The 22706-nt window shown below is 41.3% G+C and overlaps 1 protein-coding gene across 5 annotated transcripts in view; it reads left to right on the top strand.

Moving 5' to 3' along the window:
* Positions 1–22706, top strand: part of PHACTR1 (phosphatase and actin regulator 1) — a 311643-nt gene that overhangs the window by 222667 nt on the left and 66270 nt on the right. For 4 of the 5 annotated variants that reach the window (XM_064443598.1, XM_064443599.1, XM_064443602.1 and 1 more), the window contains 3 exons: positions 12334–12414; positions 19489–19674; positions 20694–20900. In XM_064443598.1, the coding sequence (XP_064299668.1) occupies positions 12334–12414; positions 19489–19674; positions 20694–20900 (474 nt within the window). The remainder of the gene's footprint in view (positions 1–12333; positions 12415–19488; positions 19675–20693; positions 20901–22706) is intronic. The other variant, XM_064443601.1, reaches the window with a different exon arrangement.

Consider the following 22706-nt stretch of genomic DNA (forward strand, 5'->3'; position numbering starts at 1 on the left):
GCCTCTCTGTGGTTTTTCTGTGAAGCATTAGTCAAAATCTGCAGAACAGCTCGACTTTATTCTCTTTGTTAAAAAAACATCTACAGTCAGGTAGTACCTGACACTGGGCAGAATTTCAGATTTCAGGTTTGCATTCCGTTAGCACTTCATGTACTAGGCTGTCAGAAAGCAATCAATAATAATTAAGATTTGTCCACCATGAAATACAGCACACACGCTTGTATTTCCTAGATCTGAAAGGAAAAAAGTGGGGGAAAAAAAAGTCTTAGTTTTCTCTGGAATTAATGAATGAAAAATCCTGAAGCCCGTGATGAAAAAGGGTTCTAAGCCTGGATGCCACACTTGTTAGTAAGCTACTTTCACAACCAGCTCTACACAGGCAATGAAACCTCGACCCATTTTTGTCATTCTAGATGCCAGTATGTTGAACTCTGTATTACTGAACAGGTCTGATTTAATCACGCAAGAAAAATCCCCTGACATGCATGATAAGGAGATAAAATTCAAGTTCCTTTCAAAGGCAAATTAGATGTCTTTGCACATTTCCCAACAATTAGATAATTGAATACAGTGTATAGTTTTGTGTGCTGGGATCAAGGGTGTTTTCTCCTGATTCATTAAACACAAGCTTTAAAGATAAATACACTCAAGGACAGACATAGTGGATCAAACTGAAGTCCATGTAGCCCAGTATTTTGTCTTGCATTCAACAGTTATGTTTAGTAAGACCATATGCAAGAAGCTAGGTAAGTGTGTATTTCTGTGTCCCCTCACATATCAAATCAGATTCCAGCGCTCAGAAATTCATAAGCCAAAAGCTGCATCCAAATTAAGGACCCATGTGTGGATTTCTGCTCCATCGCTTCGTGTTGTTTGAACCCAATTACACTTTTGGCCTTAATGGATGTCTCTTGCAGTTAATTTCACAATGAAAAGGACATTTTACACAAAAGCACCATTTTTGGTTTTAGATGCACCCATCTCATTTTGTTGGGTGCTTCTTATTTTTTGCATTTTATAAATGAATGAATGACTATTCATGATGTTATAGACCTCTGCTGCATTCCCTGTTGGTTGCCCGTTTCCCAGGGTGAAGACTTTTGTTTTGTAGTTTGCTGTAATGGGGCTTGCTGTAGCGTGGCCTGTGGTCCCAAGGGCAGATGATGCAGACAGACTTGCATCTCTGTGTTGTTATGGCTCCCAATCTGGAGCAATGGGTCATGGCCATGCTGCATGAGAGGAGAGGCTCACGCTGCTGCCAAAGGCCACCCCATGCATTCAGAAAGCAAAAGCCCTTCTGACATGAGTTTTGCCTCATCTCTGGTCTGGAAGAGGTCAAGGGCTGTGGGGATGCTTTGAAGGGCTATGCCATGCCAAGGAAGCCCTGGCTGTTGCAGCTCCCACCAGAGGGTACGCAGAACATGTGTACTGATCTTGGCTCTCCTGTTTTGTGCCTTGATTTTCCTTCAAGGGAACTATCTGGTTCATGCAGAGCACGACATAGGTGACAGTTAACATGTTTTTGTGAATATTAGGGGACCAGAACCTTGGTACAAAAGAAGAGATGATAAAAAAATGCAGTTTTCACTCTGACTTTACTCCTGTACAATATAACCAGACTTCAGTTAGCTGTAGACTAGTACACTAGCACAAAGGTGCTGTATTTATTTCCTAATAATTTCTAATTTGTTTCCTTTTTTTCCTGCCCCAAGCATTAAGATGATGTTTTCAGAGAATTCTCTGAAGAGTTTCCAAGTGCTGTCTCTGAGTGGGAATGACTAATTTAGCTGTTATTAAGCGTGTATAGTTAGGGCTGCCTTTTCCCAAATGTCTTTTTTGCTCTTATCAATGTTGAATTTTGTCACACGTCATTTAGTATCATAAGATCTTTTGTAGCTCTTTGCAGTCAGCCTTAGTTTTGACTGCAATCAGCAAATTTTTGTCATCTCCATCTTGCCAGCCTTTCTAGAATGTATCTTTGTGAAAAAGAGAGCAGGTCATACCACGTCCCTCTGTTTTATGTATGGGGCATTCCTCCTTGTTTTCTACATGTTATTAACCCATTAGAGGATGCTCACTCTTATCTCAGGCAATTTTAATTCTTTGAATTACCTTAATGTAGGAGTTTTGGAACTCTGAAGGCACTAACATGAAACAGAGCATCTTCCTTCATTGAATTCTATGAACTTCCCACCTCAAACCCAGGATGATTCTCTCCCATTTCTCTTCTGGTTTAGGCCCCCTATTTCTAGCTCTATTCTTTATAGCTGTTCCTAGATTGGTGGTATGGAAACCAGGCGTACTGGTCTGCAATTCCCAGGTGACTTTTGGACTCCTAAAAATAGCAACCTTCTATTTGCCACTTTTCTGTCTTATCTAGGTTATACACCACACTTGCTAGTTCATATTTGATTCCCTGAGGAAGTCTGGGAAGAAAAATGCCTGGTCTTGCCAGTTTACTACTCTTCATTTTATTGATTTCTTCAGAAAGTTCTCCAAGTGACACTTCACTTAGAGAGACTTCCACAGCTCCTTGTAAAGAAGAGTTTCACTCTGCGATTCTGCTGAAGCACTTCAGGATTACCATGCTGTGAAGAACATTTGGCTTGTTTATCATGGCCTTTATCCTTTTGGACCATTGCTTTTAACCTCAGATCATCTATGAATCTACCAATTTTCTGGTTTTCTACACATTTAACAGATAAACTGTATTAAGTTCCAGACAGTAGGGACAATTACACTGAATATTGAGATATCAGACTGCCATTATACCTTTATTTTATACAATGTTATCTACATTTATAATGTCATGACACCATAAGAAATGCCTAGGTTATTATCATATCTCCTTCACTTCACTGTCCTTCCTGCTTATTCTTTTCCAAATTTGCTTCTTATATCAGTACTTCCATTCAAAACTTCCTGTCTAAAGGTGTTTGATATCTTCAACATCTCCCCATCCCAGACAAGCATCATAACTATGTTTTTGTACACAAAAAAAGCACTAAGATAACATATAATACTAAGTGTAAAAATGCCTTATTTTCTCAGATAGCTTCAGCACTTGCTGAAGAGGAGCATAAAACCATCTTGTCACTCGTGTTTTTTTTTAAAAATACCTGCTATTGAAATAATGGAATAATTCATACTACGAGGCAGGATGGTGCATGCCAAATTCTCATGAAGCTATTCTGCATTTGTGTTATTGTAACTGAGATGCCAGTCTCATCCTTTTTCAGTCTGTTAGTTCCAAATGACTGCATGCATAGCAGAAAGTTTCCCTTCATCTGGGAAAGATATCTTTTCGGCCAAAAAAAAATGCAAAAAGTCAAACCAAGACTCTAAACACATAAAACATACTGAAATTGCACGTGTGACTTTACTGTAGCTTGAACTATTATCAGCTTCCAAAGCAGCAGGTAGACTGCTATTTTGGGTGATAAGACAATGGTGTTAAAGGCATTTTTAGGTTTTTTCAGCATTAAGTCTATCATGTACCACCCAGCTAGTGCCATTGCACAAGCTGGAAACACCATCCAAAGATAATTTCTGGATGATGTGACAGCTGCAATTCAGGAATCTTCTTATTTTGGAGGAAGTGTCTGTTGCTTTGTGATTCAGTCATTTCTATAATCAAGTATTAAATGAATGATTTCCTGTTCGGCTCCTAACAAGGTCGGTATTGTAGGGTTGATGCCAGTTCATTCTAATAAAAGTGTATTTTTAATTTGTGTGTGCTTAGTTGAGGTTTTCTGGGTGTACAGAAGTAGTGATGGCTTCCAAGAAATCTTAATAGCTTCTCTCTCAAAAAGGTGCTAAGCCAACTTCAGATTTAAGTAGGTATTTCTTAGTTGCAAGCTATGCTTTGTAACATTTGTTTTAAATAGGCATACATGTGGACACAGACACACAGCTATTCATCTGCTTTGTATGTCTATTTGAGGGGCTGCTGTGTGCTGACTATTCCAGTATAAGTGGAAGAACTGTTTCCTAAACTGTAATTTACTCCAGCAGTGCTGTATGAGTAACACACATTTGAGTAAAGTGCAGGTATTTTTGAAGTTATCCCAAATCCCTCTCTGGTGAAATAGAAGCATCCAGCAGATCAAGCTTTCTTCACTGTAGCCAAACTAAGGTTTCATTAGGCAGTAATGCACTGGTCTTACACATTTGTCTGGCTGTGGGTATCAGGCAATGTATGTTTGTAAAGTTACAGCTGTAAGGTAAACTCAAGCTGTAAAACGATCTACACAGCCGTTTGCTGTCACTATAGAAAGAGTTGTGCTGCTTGTCTTACTGAGTACAGCTCTTTTCTATCAGCAGGGAGATCGTCCAACCTGCAAAGAAGGGCACCAAATACTGGCCAGTAGTTTGGTTGTCATCTCCCGGTGGTCTGTCCAAGCACTCCTCCTCCCTTCTTATCATCACCCTGACATTTGGTTCTATCTTGATATTTTCCCTCTTCTTTCTCTCCCCGGAAAACCAACTCCTTCACCCTCTAAAACTTACACTGGAGAATCCAGTTTCCTGACATCTGCTAGTCTTGTTTCTGTAAACTGTGCTCTGCATTTTGCCATCTGGATGTGTTGTCTGATGAGGAGCAAATCCAAAAGCAGCAGCTTGCCTGATTATTTATATCCCATGTGTAAACTCTGCTCTGGAGAGAATTCTGTTTCAGCTGCAGAGTCGCATGAGTCATTATCTTATTCTAGTGATGTCCGCCATGCGGATGCTTTGAGTTTTGCATTGAAGAAGGTCCCTTGAACTGTTACATAGCAGAATATTGCAAATAGACATTTCTGCAATTACAGATGACACTGCAGATCCCTACTGCAGTATCTTCTGTCTGGATACGATCTTCTGAGGGTAAGGGGAACACACTGCAGATATCTCACCCAGCTCTTCACTAATTTGCATTTAGCATCATTCGTGTTTGTTGCACTTACAGGAATCTGGGACTGCAAGGTGCCTAACACAAGCTGAGTCACTTATAAAAAGCAACCATTCTTTGGGACGCACAGCTGTTGCCAATGTTCCTACATATTTCTTTCTTCATAGTAATTTCAGATGACATCACTCATCTTGTCTGATGGCAAAGGCTTGATGAATAGAACCCATATTCTTAGTATTTCTTTGACACTGCAACTTCTGCATGATGCAGGGGAGAAGCCTGCAGGAGAAATGATAATTTCATCTGCTAGTGGTCCACCTGAAAACATGACTAGATCTCTTATCCTAAGGATTGCGTCAGCTGCCTTCTACTAGCACTTAGGACATAGTTTCGTTGCAGTAAGAACTGTGGTGTTAATAGCTATGCTCGATTTATCTATAGTCTAGCTACTTAGGGTGCTGGTAGCAGTGTGGACTTCAGCATGGGCTGTTCAAGCTTGCCAGGTTTCTTACTTGGATGAAAGCCTTCAAATAAGTCAGTACCACCCCCTCATTACTGTTCTTGATGCCTAAATTATATATATTCAGAATGCCCAGGGTATGGCTTTCTGTGCTGCAATCACTGTAATTGCAGAGCAGGTGTACTCTAAGATATGCTATGTTGCCTTGTTGCAAATTTCTTTAATTAAGCTACAGAGCCTCATTTTTCATTAAGTTGTGGAAAGCAATACCTGTTGGTTGCTCAGCTTTCCGGTTCTTGACCTAGTATTACCTAGAAATTAATGAAAAGGCTGTGCTGCAGTTCAGAGGGAAGAACCAGATGAATGTAGTTTCTTCATTTTTTCAGTGTTCTGGTCAGCTTTCTGAATTTCTCCCTAAGCTGCTGTACAATACTTCTGAAGTGTGACAAGAGAAGCAGTTATGTAGAAAGGGGATGAAAATGTGAGTTGTTCCAAAATACTATTGATAGACTATCACAGTTCATTGACACAGTGGAGTTCTGTTTTGCTCTTTATTAGCTGGGCAGTTGAAGGTGGTAACATTTTTCTTAAGGGTGTCTACAGTCTTGTTTTCTTTTCACTTCCATTTTCTTATAAGTTTTTCGAACCCACACCTTTTGTTATCTTTGTCAAGATTTCTTGTTTCATCTTCTGTTTTCATGTATTCATCTTCTGCCAGGCTTGCTCTGCTTGGCCTGTGAAATCCATTATGTTGGGTTTCTTTGGATCTAGCTTGAAATTTAGCTCATTCCCTAGGAAGGCAGCTTCTTTGATTGATTTTTTTCAGTCCTTTTTTATGAAAAAATTACAGTCCGTCTGCTCGTGGATTAGATTTCTGATTTCTTTATTCAGTTCCTCCTGTAAATTATGGTAGAGTTGTTCAGATCTTATTTCTCTGACTTGCCTTGCATTTGCTGAATTCTTGGTTGTATGCTGCATTTCTGAGTCGTGTCACTGTATCGTGACCTTCTTTGCTTAACATGGTTTGCAGTATTTTGATCAGCTCCTGCAATTCTGTGTTTACAGATTTGACTTTGCATCCATTTTCCACCTGAGTCTGTCCTCTGGCAGTTTACTTTACATAGTAACACTCAGTATAGATCTAGAGTTTTCTTAAGGTTGATTTCAGCCTCTTCCCCAGTTTTACTTTCTTTCACCAGATTCCATCAGTAAGGAAGACAGAATTCAGTTTTTACCCATAGTTACCAGTTATGGCAACTGTTAAACATCTTAAACTCTTCTGATTAGTAACTAGGGATTTGAGGTTTGATCCTGTATTCTCAAAGGAATTTGGGTATTTTAACTGTGTAATTTCAAAGGCTAGGCTGTCGCAAATTGAGATTTATCATGCCCCTGGTCCAGTGCTTCTTACTGGAGATGGACTGGTGTCCTGAGTTGATCTGGATTTGACTGGAAGCAAAATGCCCTAAGTATCGTCTTCTCTGTGTTTTAAGTAATCATAGTCTACAATAAATCCAATTGTACTTAAAGACTGGAAATAAAATTAATAGATGTTGGTTTTATATTGGCTTCTTTTTTCCTATTATTTTATTTGTCTTAATTATAGATTAATAAAATTTAAGTCTAGGAGGATAGTTTGTTAGCCTAGCATTTTGGCCACTGGCTGCAGAACAGCTGCTGTTAATGCTTTGCTACTGATGTGGGAGGTGACACGCCAAGCTGTTTCAGCTTCTCTGTACCTCACTTTTCCACCTCTGTAATGACACTGTTTTGCTTCTAGAGTGTTTTGAGTTACTTCTCCAGCTTGACATCAAAGCTGGATATTGTTCCTGTTTTATTAGTTTGTCATACCACAGAAGTTTTCAAATGATGCGTGTACTGAAATGGATTTATTTAGTCATCTACTGTAGCGGCTCCTGATTTGGAGGGGTATTTCCAATATTATTTTTAAATGAAGCTTAACTTTTAATACCGCCGCATCTTTTCCCTGCTGATGTTCACTTATTTTGTAATCTCATGGAATAGGAGTTCTGGGCTACAGTCAGAACAGGAAATGTCATGAGCAGACATCACAAACAAAAAGGGGCTTCTAATCCTTTCTAGGCAGTAATCTGTCTGAGTCAGATTTTGTAGATGGTACTGTTAGAGGAAACCCCAGACTGAGATTAGAGTGACCCAAAACTTCTGGAAGGAACTTTAAATCTCAAAGATTCAAAAAACCTGTTGGAATATTTTTTTTTCCCTTAGGCTTCAAGAGGCTTATGAGTGTTTGAAGTCAAGCAAAATTCATATTTAGCACTGAGCAAAGCAAAACAGTTATTTCAACCATGGTATGTTCTGGCATTGGTCAAACCCCAAGCTCACAGCAGCAATGCCTGGATATCATGCCACAGCTACTGAAACAATCCCAAAATTAATGGAGCTCTGTGTGAGGTGACACATCTACATTTTCCTCAGCTCTGTCTGAGACTCCCATCTACAGCAGCATTTCTTTTCTTAAAATTACCCTCTTCAGTCAATTTTGATTTCAGGAGTGGATGCAGCCCTAATGTTATGATTTTTATCTTAACTACTCACCCTTAGCTTCCTTTACAGTCAGTAAAGACTAACAGGCACTTCCAAGGTGCAGTTCAGACTGGTTTAGATGTTTACATCAGGCTGAGGTTAATCATGCCCGAGACCTGCTCTTAATATATAAGAAGGCCAACTCAGAGGCAGAGGCCCACGCTGTAAAAATTTGTATCATCAGGTGAATCCTGCTCCATTTGATTATCAAGAAAATCTACGTAGTTGGAAGAATTTAGAGATGATGTAACATGTTTTGATACATAATCTGTCCCATCTGAAAATCTCTCCTTCCTAACAAGTCTAAAGGAAATATTGACGGTTGTTTATCTTAACACTGTGCAAAGCAATTGGTTTACTTGTTTCTAATTATTCAGATCTGAATTATTAGCAAAGCAAATTTCTGCCTCTTGAATCCGAATATAATTGATGCACCAGAAAGCTTCGGCTCTAAGATCCATTCCTATAACGACCTTTGCTTCCTAAAATCATCATGAAAATTATAATGGTCTTTGAAAGGAAGAATTCATGCAAAGTAACCCCCCGGGCTTTTTAAGACAAAGACCAAGGGCAACCTCAGAAAAAAGCGATGTTAAGATACAACTGGCTGGCACAGACTGGGGTTTAGTTTCAGTTGTCAGATGAGAAGGAAGGGCAGGACTTGTTTATTTAGTCCACCCCTTGGTTTAAGCAGCAACATGACAAGTTATGCAAAGGGGACCGGTTTATTCTCATGTAGATGCAGGTTGGAAGACTTCATCTGAGATGTTTTGGTCTTGGAGGAAAGGATGGGAGGGACAGAAAGGTTACAGGTCCTGACTACATAAACACCTCTTTGGCTGGTTAATGGAGCAGCAGAAGCGCTTGGCACAGAGGCGGCGGCAAGCTTCACCTTCTCAGCTGGGGGAGCAGCGCACAATCACTGCCGTCACGGAGCGCAAAGGCTTATTAAAGGAATAAAGACAAAACTGTACTTGATTTCCAGAACGAAGGGGCAGGAAATCCTCCTGACCCTGTCAAGGCTTTACGGATCTTAATGGGTCTGCCACAGAGAAAAGCTCTGCTTGAACAGCAGAGGGGTGCTGCTCCTGAGGGACGAGTTCAAAAACACCAGCTCAGAAACATTAATAAAAACATTTCCCACTGTTTCTTCATCAGAGCTTAAAAGAAACAGCATATGGCAGAGCACACAGGCAGAATCTGTGAGCTTATATCATAAAATACACATATGCTCATTTCTATAAACTAGTAACTAAGAGTTTCTTGGAGAATGGATGAATGTTAAGAAAACCAGTTTCTGGCATAAGTAGATTCCATAAAGAGGGCTTAATGCTTATTTATAATCTCCTGGAAGATTGTAAAAATGCACAAAATGAGGTTAATCACCACGGAAAATCGCCAATGAAGTAACACATCTTTTGTTAAATATTAATTATATTTAATTTTTCCTCGTCACAGAATTTACAAGGTTCTCATGAATCGAGGATTAATTTGGAGGTTTTTGTTTATCCTCTGCTGTGAATGGATCACTTCTCAGTGGAGAGTGAATGAGTTTATTCTGTATCAGCTTTCTACTTGAAAAGAAAATCCTTCCTAAAAGAACAGGCAACCTTTGCCAGAGAAATCCAGACCGAGTGAAACATTTAATTGTTCGGGCTCTTAGATCCTAATGAGTTCTGCATCTCAGCGCTTGTGATTTTTTTTTTCCCACCTGATCCAGCAGTAGCGTAGCAGTTGATGCATTTAAAGTACGAGACTTGTTTGGGAGGAAGATTTGTATTAAAGGAAGGCAGCATGTTCCATAGTTTTTAGGATAACATCTGTTATTATCATTCAGTACTGCTCTTAGCCCAGCATGCCCTTCCTCTAAATATCTTATTAATTAAACTGGCTTAGCAGGAAAATAATTAATACTTTAAGTCCTGTACCTACTTAGAAAGGATTTGGAACAAAAAGTTGTTTTAGTCTGAGCTTCAAACTGGGGGTTGTTTTTTTTTCATTCTTGAGTAGAAGCAGATTACAACTGAAAGGGAGTCTCTGGAAAACCTATCTCTTCCAAAAATATATCCTGTCTTCGAAATTCTGCTGGACTGCAAAAATAGTCTGTGACTTTGAGAAGTCTTGGTCAATACTTGAGTGTCTTGCCCAGCAATTGTTTTGGGAAAGGCACTCCTGTGCTTCTTCAAGGTGTCCTGCTAGCCCTCTATAGCAGGCGGTCCCCTGAAAACCTTAACTCCAATGCACAAAATTGTCATGTTTCTTACTGCTACTTTATTAATGCGATAGGACTTCCTAGCCGTGAAGTCAGTAGTAACGCTGCTACCTTGCATAGCCAGCTGTTGAATAGGCAGGAGGGTGAGATGGTGAACCCTGGGTGGGTGCCAGTGAATTTTTGTGTAAAATGTGGATCCGTTACTTAGCTATTTACAGTAAAGTATAGAAACAGCAGTATTTGCCCACGTCTCCATTTGGTGAGCAGTGCTGCTGTCTATATGCAGAAACTGCTGCTTTGCTGCTGTTTCACCCAACTTGATCTCCCACTGAAGAACAGGCACAGACAGACAGGGTGCTGTTTGCTGCTTGCACTGACAGAAAATTACGCTTTCCCGGACCTATTGGAAAAGGTGTTGGTTGCCACCAAATTGCTCTTCAAAGTTAGTCAGGGTTTTAACAATTTCTTTGGTGGGAGAAAGCTCGGGAGTTATCTGTAGCTTGTTTTTCCTTTTTTTTTTTTTTGAGGGGCTGAAGGCAGCTATTCTTAAGGAGGACAGGGAAAAAGCTTTACATACTGTACCAGAACAAGGCCCCTTCAGTGCAGGGAAAAGGCAGGTTGGGGAGCAGCCTGCAATGTAACTCCGCAGTCTGATTGTTGGGTATTTATTTTCAGAAGCATTTTAGAAACTTAAAATTCAAAGTTTCATTGAAAGTCAGTGAGGTGCCTAAAGCGCTTCTTCAAATGGGGCTAAGGCACTCTGCAAAATGCTGTGGCTGTTACATTAACAGCCTCAAAAATAAAACCGTACCATATGTCTGGCTAATGGGTATGGGGTCTTGTGCCTCAGCAAAGGGACCTGCCATTAATTCTGATCGATGCTGAAGTTCAGAGGGTGTGTTTAGGGGAGAACGGGTTTTTTGTTAGCTACTGACTGTGCCTACTGACCTTCTCTGTCCTGAAGAATACATGTTCAAAACTGATTTTAAAAATGGGGAAGGCTGAATTGATCCAATGGAAAAGAGTGAAGCAGAGCTGGCCTTGTTCATACTAAGCAATACGTATCTGACAGCAATAAGTTGCAATGAGTGCAGTGTATCAGTGTAAGCAGAGCTAATTCACCAAATATACTGTGCCCGTGCGGGACCAGCCAATGCACAGAAGTGCCAGAAAAGGTTACACCCTCATGTTTTCAGGGGTAGAGAGAGGGTTTCAGAGCCTCTTTTGCTTTAAATCTACCTTGGGCAGACTGGAGATGCTAAGTCCCAGTTCATCTGTACATGCGTGTGCATCTGTACTGGGTCTGATAGGGGACCATATGGCAGAAGCAATTCGCCCTTGACTGTGCCTCTTTTTTGGCAGGCACAGGCTTGCTTCTCACAGAGCGCGCGCAGTCGCAGCCAGTCCTGCACATCACTTCTTGCACCCCTTGCTTGCTGCCTTTCAGCTCTTTGCCTGAATGCATGTCCTTTGTGGTGTTTTGGTTAATTGGACATTGTTTTAATTACTGCTGAACTAAACAAACATGAAATTTCTATCTGTCATTTTGCCGCCCCAGTGACCACAGTCTCCAAGCAGGCAGTACAGGACTCAGGCTGTTCAGACCTGGTGTAAATTGCAGTGGCTCTCATGACATTCCCTTCATTTATACCTTCTTGGGGAAAACACCCCTCTAGGGAGGAGAAGGCTCCATTAAACAGCTCTGGTTTTTTGAACTGTCCCAAACACCTTCCTCTGCTCTCACTGGAGTTAGTGGGAAACAAGTCTTGGCTTCTGGGCAACAGAAGTGCCACTCCTTTTCCGTGGCCTGGGAGCAGTCCATGGCCATGTCTTTCACTGGTATGATCCTTTGTGTTGCCTCCTTTCTTACCTTCCCCCTCCGGTTTCTGCACTAATTGCCTTTTTCTCCCATTGCTGTCTCTAATTCTCCGCAGCAATGCTTCGGTCATGTGTCAAAATTAAGCAATGGGAGTGCAGGCATGCCCTCAAATCGGTCAGTCTTTAGCCATTTCTGTCAATAACGGCCATGCTGCAGCAGCAGGCAGATTCTCTGGACTGCCAGTAGCCTTTATTTTGAGATGCTAATTTGCCACTGATTTGAAGAGGAGAAAAAGCATTTTAAAATACCTTAAAAGGCATAGAGCCTTTTAAAACAATCATTTCCCTTCTTTTCTATTTATATTAACCCTTCTCATTTGCTTACAGCTTTGGAAAGAAAAATATCAATGAGGCAAAGCAGAGAGGAGCTTATAAAACGAGGAGTGCTGAAAGAAATTTTTGATAAAGGTAAGTGTTCTTTTCACAACATTAAATTGACATCCCATATAGTTTTATAGCCAGATATTACATTATTGTAGTATTAAGAACTGGGAATACAGTCCTGAATTGCAGGACTGTGCAGAATAAGGTCTCCAAACATCTCTCTTGATTTCACTGTGGGCTGGCCCTCCCCATTGGATATGTGTGATAGTTATCTAACAAATAAAACTAAAAGCTAATCAGAAGTCTAAAGCAGTAGAAATATAAATCACAGCAGCGTGCAGGAGTCACTTGCTGCAAAACAGCAAGGCATCCAGACTGCGGGGCGATGGAGTGGGTCCGTGCCTGCATGTGTTATAATTGTCTGGTTGAGTCACTCTGGGATTAACTGTTGTGGAAAAGAGAAACATTTAAAGTTTTTTGATACTGGCAAGCACAGAACAGTGCACATTCCCTTGAAATAGCTCAGAAGACATAATAATTCCCTGTTCGGGATAATTAATTTGTTGAGTTGGTAATGTATTATTTATGCAAAACGCCATTGTTTTACAAACACCATTGTTTTACACTGGTAATGCAACACATATTTGACATCTATTATGTATGTGTCAATCTTTAACCACAGCTTTTATTTGTTTTGCTACTTCCCTTGTCAATAACTAAGGCAATGAATTCAGCAAGTTATGTAAAGACATGCCAAAGTTGCCTCTTAATTGCAATAGAACTCATGCATGTGCTTTAAAGCCTCATTTATTCAAAGTCTAAAATTCTTTAACGGTACCAGTACAAAAACTGTTAGAAGTCAATAGAAGTTATAAACTGTCACAGATACTGGAAGTAGGGTCTACCTCATAAAGTCTGGAGCATTTAAATCTGCTACCTACTTTTTTAAGCTAGCTTATTGGGAATTAACAATTTTTTTGTGTGTGAAAAAATAAAAAACGTTGCAAAACCAAAGAAATATACTGCTTGTCATTGAATTCTACTGTTGTTACCTGTTATGTAGTTTAGAAGCTGCTAGTCCTTTAGACCTAACACTGCCTGTGCTCTCACTACGGTCTGCTGCCTTGGAAGTCATCCTAGATGCAGCTTCAGGGTAGAAACAACACCTGGCAAAAGCTTTGCCTTTCTCCCTGCTTTGGGTTGTCCACGTTTTGGAGCGTGACTCAGATCGGATGCGCAGCCATGAGGCAGGCATCCCCACGGCCAGCAAGGCACAGTCCAGGCTGGCACACCAAGTGTGTCGCAGCCTGGGGAGGCCAGGGCGTAGCTCCCCGTTCAGTGCCCTGGCCAGCTCAGAAGTCAGCCTTCAGTCACACTTCCATCTGGGGAGTGCCCTTGTTCATCTCTGCCTCCCATCCCACATGTAGCTGCTTTCTGACTCACCCCTACATAGACCTAAAGGCATCCCCAGGAAAAACCTCTTCTGTGCAGCCTGACCCTGCCTTCCACATTGAAACTTGTGGACATTCCCCTGCTTCGCTACCAAGCGCTACAGCTCTCTCTATTCATCAAATAATGCTGTAGTTTGTAATCTTCTATGTCATCTTGTCAAGCTAAGCTGTCTGGAGGTCCTTGTCTGAAAAAAAGTAATTAATTCCTCCTTATAGTAATTTTTCACCTTTTCATATCAGAAAAAGCTAGTATGAAACACATGCTGCTTCTTCCTATTTCCAGTGCAAAAAGCAGAGACATCGGGCTTTTTCACTGTCAGGTGCCACTAAAAGGGAAACTATAATGCAAAACAGCTGGACTTCGTACTCAGTACCCTACATTAGTTCCTGCTGATCGTGAATGCAGGAAGCTAAGAATTGATACCCCTCCCTGAAAGAAAGAGGTAGGGCAGAGAAGAAAGTGGTAATGCGCAAGCATAGTAGCAGTGATCAAGTAGCTTTCATGATATAAGGATATGAGTAAGGCAAGATTTGTAGAGCAAAAGCAATATTTCCTTCAGCGGTGTAATAATCCAAGAGTAATTCTAATAAAGGATATTACATCTCCCTGCGAACCTTAAGTAGAAGTAACATTTCCTTGTGATTCCTGTTAGGTAATCTCTAATCCTTCAAGAAAACACAGCAGACTTTAGCATTTTCTAGCAGAAGGCTTTGTTTGATGATGGTAGCACCTTCCATGCCAAGTGCTGTGTTGCACAGACAACAGGTGTAGCCATAACATTAAATCTTTTTGTCTCCCTTTCTGAAGAGGAGGACAAAGCATACAGAATCAGCCTGTGAGCGGGTAATTTTGCCTTTTTCTTTCTTAAAAAAATCCATATAGATCAAAGGAAACTTAATATGGACAGACTGACCCCAGAACAGAAATTCTGGAGCTTGCTGTGTGCTTAGTATTGGTTTTATCATATCTTCTATGTTGAAGAAAAACAGTTTGTTCACCTGCTGTATAAAATGAAACTCTGACCTGTTTGCTTCAGGATTTGCGAGCTTTTCAGAGGACTTTGTGTCATCCAGCAGGTGAAAGTTAGCAGAGTGCAGTAAGTCACAGTGTTCACACATGGGAGAGTCACTGCAGTCCAGCTGCTATATTTGGGAAACAAGAAATGCTTTTATCACTTCAGTGACCCCCACACTTTAAACCAGTCAAGTGAAACCACTCCAGACGGAACTGCAGAGAGCTCTTTTCTTGGCAAGGGCCAGACTCATGACCGAATCAGTCTCTGTCATCTTCCATTTCCAGGGTCTGTGACTTAAGTCTTCTGAAAATATCGGCAAAGGTTGTAATTTTTTCAAATACTGTGTACTTCTGGAAAAATAGTAACTTGAAGAAGTATCTGATGAGTCACCTGCTGTTCTAATAGTTTGTGAGCAGGCAGTACCAAGAGGTTAAAAATACAGCTTCCACCTGCAGCTCAGAACATACCACAGCATTTAGAGGAACTCATGTTTTTGCTATAACATTGATGCCACACATAGATAAACAGCTTTGATTTTCACGTGAAGGTGTAACCATCCCAAAAGCATCTGTCTTTAGAATTGTCCAGTGTTCCATGGTGCCATTCAAAGAATTAAATCTACTTGTAGTATTTAGATACCTCTTCTTTCATCTGAACATAGATGAGATTGCCTGTAGTGAGAAATTTCTGAATATGAGTGTGTACTGATTGCTAGCTTCAGAGGCGACGATGCAATGGTTCTGCAAGGAAGCAAGGGCAGTCTTCCTCTTTTATATTTTTGTATTTTTGTACTCTCTATCTAATCAAAATGGTGGATTTAGACCCAAATTTCAGGTTACCTAAATCCTGACAGGATTTGGAAGTGTTGCACTCACATGCTAAGGCAGGTTTTGTGGCAGTATGTGAGCATAAGTTTGAAGAAGTGGCTTTGGTAATGAGGCAAAGAGAAAGGCAAGGCAGCCACTGGAGAGCCAGTTCCGCTGCAGTTTCAATATGTTGAGAGGATTTGAACTCCTCCAGAAGCAGGGAGGACATCCATATGTCAGCTTGTCTCAAACTCCACAGGATCACACAAAATCGGGAGTCTGCTTAGAGACTGAAGTCAAGGAGTATCCTAGCCACTGTGCTAAGGTAGCCACCAAGGCTAGGCAACAGCCCTGGGGGACAGGTCTTGACCACGTGCAAAGACACTCAATTTTCCATCCCCTAGCCCATGGGGACCACGGCAGAGAAGGACATTAATTTTTCCTCGCCGTTCCTAGCCTTTGCCATTGAGAATGCTTCCCTGGACAGTCTTACTTGAGAGCAGGCAAGTACTGAAGGAGACAACACGAAGTGGAAAGAACTCAGGATTCCGAACTCTCCTTATCATTTTGACTTCCTTAGCCATTTTTCTATGGAAGGAGCACATGAGCATGGCACTCTTCAGACATGCAAGATGTTCCCTAGTCCAAGGTGTTGAGTGAAAAAACACAGCGAGAGAGTAGGCAGAACTCTGACATAAAGAAACAGCAAAAGGACTGGTCTGTGCCAGTCAGTATGATGCACTGTGGGCTGCTTCGCACCAGGCAACTTTTAAAAAGTACCTGAAAGTGGAAATGGAAGGTGAGTTCAAACCATGCTTAAGGGACACATGTTTTGAATGTATCATCTATGCATTTCTGGGCCTTCACCCCATGCTGGTACTTTCACATTCTAAGGTGAATCAAAGTGTCTGGGTACAGTCCTTTGCATCAGAGAGTGTCCTCTGAGGTCCTGTTACTTCAGTGACTTCAGGTGTGCGGGGCCTCCTGAGTAACAGATGAGCAGCCTTCACATGCTCCTGTGGCCACAGAGGTCAAGCTACTCTCCCTGGCCCCATCCAGATCCATTTGATTTAACTCAGCTGGCATTATCACAGCTCATACATTTCGTGAAAGTCATACTCCACTAAGTAGCAGCAGGCTCTGTGAAAACACAGCAAAGGATTTAGCAAGTGTGGGAACAAAAGATTACATAAGTTATCACTGTGCAAAATTAACTTTAAATTCATTGCCAGCGCCTGAAGACTAATCAATTAATCCATGGATATGTAATAATTGCATTACCAGGATTCTTTTTGTTTGTATGTCAGCTAACCAGGATAGCTTTTAGTACTTTAAAAATAATAAGTAATTTGCCTTTTATGTCTGATTGTCAAGCATGTCTCTGATCCGGGATTAATTCACACTAAGTAAGATATCCTTCACTGTACAAATTATTTTATCTGCATCTTTGATCTGTTTGGCATACTTGAGCAGCTCCCCATGTAGCTCTTCCTTAAGCTAGACCTGATTTAGGGTGTGTATCCCAGTCATGACTCTGCATCATGTCTGATGATTTCAGTCAAATCCAAAGGCAAGTTTTAGAGTCTAAATGAAGATTGAAGATATTCAGAGGTAAGATTAAAAGAGGCTATGCTGTCACTAAAGAGAGTTGTCAAGCTTGTTATTATGACAAAAAGTAAAGGCCAAAATTTTGTCTCACATTTTACTTTTTTGCAGTCATAAACGTTCAACGGGTCATTTGAATGCTGTCTTCTTAAATCATGCTGAATATACCTTGAGAACTGCAGTATGCAGTTAAGACAGTAAGATTTCAAGGTGCTCAGCATGTTATGATAGACATCCCACTTCATTAAAAATGTGTAGACATCCCTCCAAAAAACGAATGTTACTGGTTTTGTGATGCACACTTTTAGTCTGCTTGCAGTTACAGTCACATTTAGTCTTGCACTGAATTAATGAATATTGCTGTACCCAATCACTGCCTTTCATTCAAGAAACAGCTGCTCTGCATAAGAAACAGTTACGCTCTTTCATGAAACCAGGTATCTGGGACAACAGCAGCCCATATCCCAATCACCTGTACAGGTGTGTGTTTATAAAAGGGAGACAGAGTAAGCCCAGAATACATAGCATTTCCACCCAATCAGCTAAGTCAAAAAACATTCAGCTTAAATACTGGCTGAACTGTTGTTTGATTTTTGCTGCCTAGGGAAATAAACAGGTTTGTATTGAATGACCACAGCAGTTAGAAGGAGGCTGTGCTGCGAACAATTGGCCAAAACCTTCAGTTTTGATTAATGTTGCCACATTTTAGCCAGCTCAGTTGATTGCTCTGAAAGCCGTGGGCTGGGTTTCAGTCTAGTATGATGTGGCTGCATACCATAACAGCTCTCTAGGTCTTCAAAAAGCCTCTAACAAAAACAAGAAAGTCAAGACCTTGGTATTTCTAATAATTCCAAAATAAGCAGGAGACCATCTTCACTTGCTGTAGAGAAGCTTTAAAGGCAGAAACATAATTCTGAATACTTACCAATTAACGTACTTTCAGACTTGTTAATTGCTGTGTCCTGACGCAAATGAGACATATTTTTTTCTGTTTTGAGTATTGGCTTCCAAAGTGTTTTGCACATGTTAGCCTGTGAGGGGAGAATGTGCACTCACTTGAATGATGTACATCTCTGCTCAGTATATTGAGCAGTAATATGGCTAATCAGAGGTGCCCAAAAATCAAGAACCAGATCCTGAAATCCTGAGTTTGACTTAAAAAAAATAATTTAAATGCATAGTAAAATTAGGCTCCATTTATTTGCCTGCTGGTTTTTAGTCTTACAGGTCACGTTCCAGTTCTGTTTTCAGGCTTCCACTCCTAACCATAGGGGCTGAACACTTTCCTTTATAAAATTGTAGTTGAGATATCCATGTCGTCATTGCCTCAAGGTACCAGAGTGCTGTGCATAACAAGTTCTGAGATAAAAATCATGTGGGTTGACACCATAGAGAATGATCTGATCCCTCACTTCTGTTCTTTATTATTGCTAATGTGAAGTGGCGTTTGATAGGAAAGAAACTACCAGCTGCTGTTATAGAAATTTTGCTCAGATAGATGAGATCTTATTAATAACTTTAAAACCAGGCTTTCTAAATGGAATCTGCTATATCCCAGTATCATGACCTTACATCAGGCAACTGTAAAAATTATTCTCTCCCTTACTTAAAATCTTGATGCTGGTGGCTGTAATGTTTTTATTTGTGAGTAAAATAGGGACATACTTCTGTGATTTTGCTTGTGTCCCTTACAGCATAAAAACTGGTGTGAGGGAAAATAATAATTCTTGTTATTAGTATTAAAATATTATAAATTATATACTGTGTATATTAATATTCTCTAAGAAAGCTCCATAGCTTCAGTTCCAGCCCATTGTCGTTCCTGACTTTCCAGCTTCAACAGAGACAGAGGAAAAACAGATTTTGTGGCCCTGGACGGGGCCTCATCGTCCCATGGGTGGAGGATGGTCAGGAACCATTCGGTTTAGACCGTGGATCATAACGACCATCCTAGGGTAAGCAAAGGATCAACACAAATATTTAACAGGTCTTTACAAAATCTTAATAACCCCTTAAGGCAAGTGGAATGCTGTCAGACTGCTGTGAAACTGTTGTGGACAGAACATCACAGTCAAAATCTCCAAAAATTGCTCTGCACAAGTTGTATTTTTGAGACACAAGCCATATTGTTTTGATCCTTAGCCCTGTGTCTTCTGATCTCAGTTCAGGTTCCTTATTTGCAAGCAAGCTAATGGAGATAGCAGATTTCATTTAAAATTCTTTCTGCATCTTATTTATGTGTCTTTTCTTGTCATTCTGTTTTCCTCCAACTATGAACAGATGGGGAACTTTCCATACCAAATGAAGAAGCAGCTTTGGAGAACGGGCAGCCTCTGGGCTCCGGGCAAGTGCTGAGCTCCAGCCAGGTATCCCTGCCAGCTCTAGCAGAACTGGAGTCAGGTCCAGCATCTGGGGAACCCTGCTCATACGAGGTGCTCCCAACCACAGAGATCATGGATGGGACAGGTAACATCTTGTTTACACTATGATGTAGATTCACCAAGCTGTTTGAAACAATTTTTTTACTTCTAACATTTGGTGTCTAGCCCTGGGAAATCTTTGTCGAAGACAAAGGTCTTGTGGAGAAGGAGGTGACGGCGTACAGATTGTCACTGGATGTTCCATCAGAAATTTTGACTGACTTGGCATAGAAAAAGCCTTTACTTCTACACAAGTAACCTCTTTGTGAGAAGGCAACGTCCCTGCACTTTGTGAATGTGGAGGAGTAGATTTCTAACTCTCTGACTACATCTCAGCTGTGCCAATGAGATCTAGAGCAGAAAGCTGACAACATTTTTAAACCCTAGGGTACAACATCGTGCCCTTTAGCTGCCGCATGGTGTTGGATGACATTCACACCATGCATCTTTCAGTAACTAACACAAAAAGCTGCCCTACCCTAGGTGAGGCTCTCTGCACTTCTTCCCCAGCCCATGCAGAGACTGTAACACCCTACATCTAGGTTAGCTCCTCCTTCTGCATCACTTAATGCTGAGAGTTGTGGATGAAGGTCAAGTGAGGAAAAGTGACTGGTAGAAGTGTTCATCCGTGATCCTGCACAGCTTTGCAGCCCCTTTGAAACAGAGTGGGCCCCATGAGGTGATTTCACATTTCTAGGATAAGTTTAGAGACCGCGTGCTAACATATCTGGTCCTGAGCAAGCTGTGGTGACAGACCGTCTGAGATGTGACATTTTAAGGCTCTTGATTTGTGTTCAAGGTATGGGAATGCGTCCCAGCCTGGCATAAGGGAGCTGGCTTCTGTCAGAGGTAATGGGAAATTTGGCTGTTGTGTAGATGTGTGTTACTCCCTCTCTCTTTTCTCTCTTTCTTCCTCTACTTTCTATGTTATTTTATGTTTGAGTGAAATCTATGAGTCGTTCTCAATCTGCATTGCTGCGCTGCTTTTCTCGTCTTACTGCGGCTGTATCCACTGCTGCTTTGCTTGTAACGTTGTTGCGTCTATGATGTGGTTGTGTCCTCCAGTGTCTGAAGAGAGCCCCACATCCAATGAATCCGGCGTCCTCCTGTCCCAAGATCCTACAGCTAAGCCAGTCCTGCTACTTCCCCCCAAAAAATCTGCTGCTTTCCCTGGAGACCATGAGGACACCCCAGTGAAACAGTTGTCCCTCCTCAAACAGCCCCCTGCCCTGCCTCCTAAACCTATTGCCAGGATTGCCAGCCACTTAACTGGTAAGTAGGTGTTCCTGGACCCTCTCCACCACCTTTTCCCTTATTGGGAAAACCTGCCCTTACACCAAGGTTCTCAGTGTCCTTCCTCCTTCTGTAATGCTGTTTGCACATGTTGTTGTGTGTACTGGTAATGTATCTGTGTTGTACCTAGGGCGAGGATCATGAACCGTTTTCAGGCTATAACTTAATCAAGGTTGCTTCAGGGCACTTCCCCTCTCAGCTGTAATTACCTAAGACCGCCGCTGCGTTTCCTAACCCTCCTCCGTCTTATTCATCAAGACTTACCATCACCACAAAAATTGCAGGATGTGCTTTAATGGGAAAGGAAGTATCAGGAAAATACTAGGATATCTTTAAATGCCTTTAATGAGAAAAGGGGTGAGGGTTGAGGGGAAAGAGAGAGTTTTCCTTTCTCCTTTTGCTCTTTGTTGCTTCTCCACTCAACTGCCATCTGGGCAGGTCCCCCTGCACACACCCTGTAACTTTCCATGTGTTTGTCTTTTACTTGGCCCCTGATCCTTACACAGTCAGTTCTGTCTCATGGCTTCTTGCCATTTTGCTTCCCTGCTTACACTGCCTGCCTAACTGCTCCCCCTTCCACCCCGGCTCTGACTACTCCCCACCCACTGGTGAGTCCTGATGATGATGGGCAGCTCCAGTTCCCAGAGACCAGCATTCTGGTGCCCTGCAGTTTATGCGGCAGCTTATCTCTCACTGCATGGCAGCTAGCAAGAGTAGACAATACAGGCTCATTTTTGTGTTCCATATGTTTTCACAAGTGTCCAGGCTCTTTGTGATTCAGAGCTCTAGGTACATGTGGAAGGGGGATTGGTGGGTCTCCTCTCTCCAGTCTCTCATTTAGACCACTGAAGCAAAGGATGGCTACATTTACATAGACCAAAAAATGGTTCCCTAAATGCTTGCCTGCACCTTTTGAACAGTCTGCTCATAACTGCAGCTGCTGCTCACCTCAAAACCCTGATTTCAAGATGAGGTGTGCTGCACCTCTGTTCTGGGGCAGCTACCAGTCTTCTCACTGGGTTGATCTTCTTCTGTCAACACTGCCCTGATCTTTTCAGGGCTGATGTGAGAAACGCTCAGCCTACGCTAATAGATTCTAGATGGCTTTTTTGTCCTCACAGTTAATACTCATTTTATTTGGGTTAAGATATATATCAGGAAAGAGCTCATTAGGAAAGGGCATGTTCTGGTTTTCTCTCATACCTTTATGTAGTCTCTGCACGTTTCTATTTGGATGACCACACATTTTTGTTCTGTATGGTTTTGTTCATTTTATGTGAAATCTCTTTTCTTTCTTGCCTGCCAAAATCTACACATAATGGTTAGTGTTTTGCCTTATATGGAATGGGCAGCTCTGCAGCCTGCAAAGCCAGGCAGCAGTATTAATGGCTTCAGGTGAGGACAAAACTAGCTTCCTATGATCTCCCATAACACTCTGTCCCAATTATAAGAAGCTGCTCAGAAATGAGGCCAACATGGAAGAAATAAAAAAAAAATAAGAATAGCGTAGGAGAAAACTCAGATACTAAATGTCCTTCATTCATAAGCCTTTCTTTTGTAAGAGATAGCAGAAGAATCAAAGGATGAAGGCTTCTGGTGTGGGTGTTTTTGCAGCTGGAAATTTTGTGTGAAGTAGAATTGGGCTGAAGCTATCCGCATAAGTCAATTGCCTGATGGTGATGGCTTTCCAATGAAAGTAAACAGAACTGTGACTTCTCTTACTTTATGGTGGCCTTTAGTGGTCTATCATCCAGTCTTAAATAAACTCTTGTATGTGCATATAGA

The sequence above is a fragment of the Phalacrocorax carbo genome, chromosome 2, assembly GCF_963921805.1.
Source record: "Phalacrocorax carbo chromosome 2, bPhaCar2.1, whole genome shotgun sequence".
Taxonomy (NCBI): domain Eukaryota; kingdom Metazoa; phylum Chordata; class Aves; order Suliformes; family Phalacrocoracidae; genus Phalacrocorax; species Phalacrocorax carbo.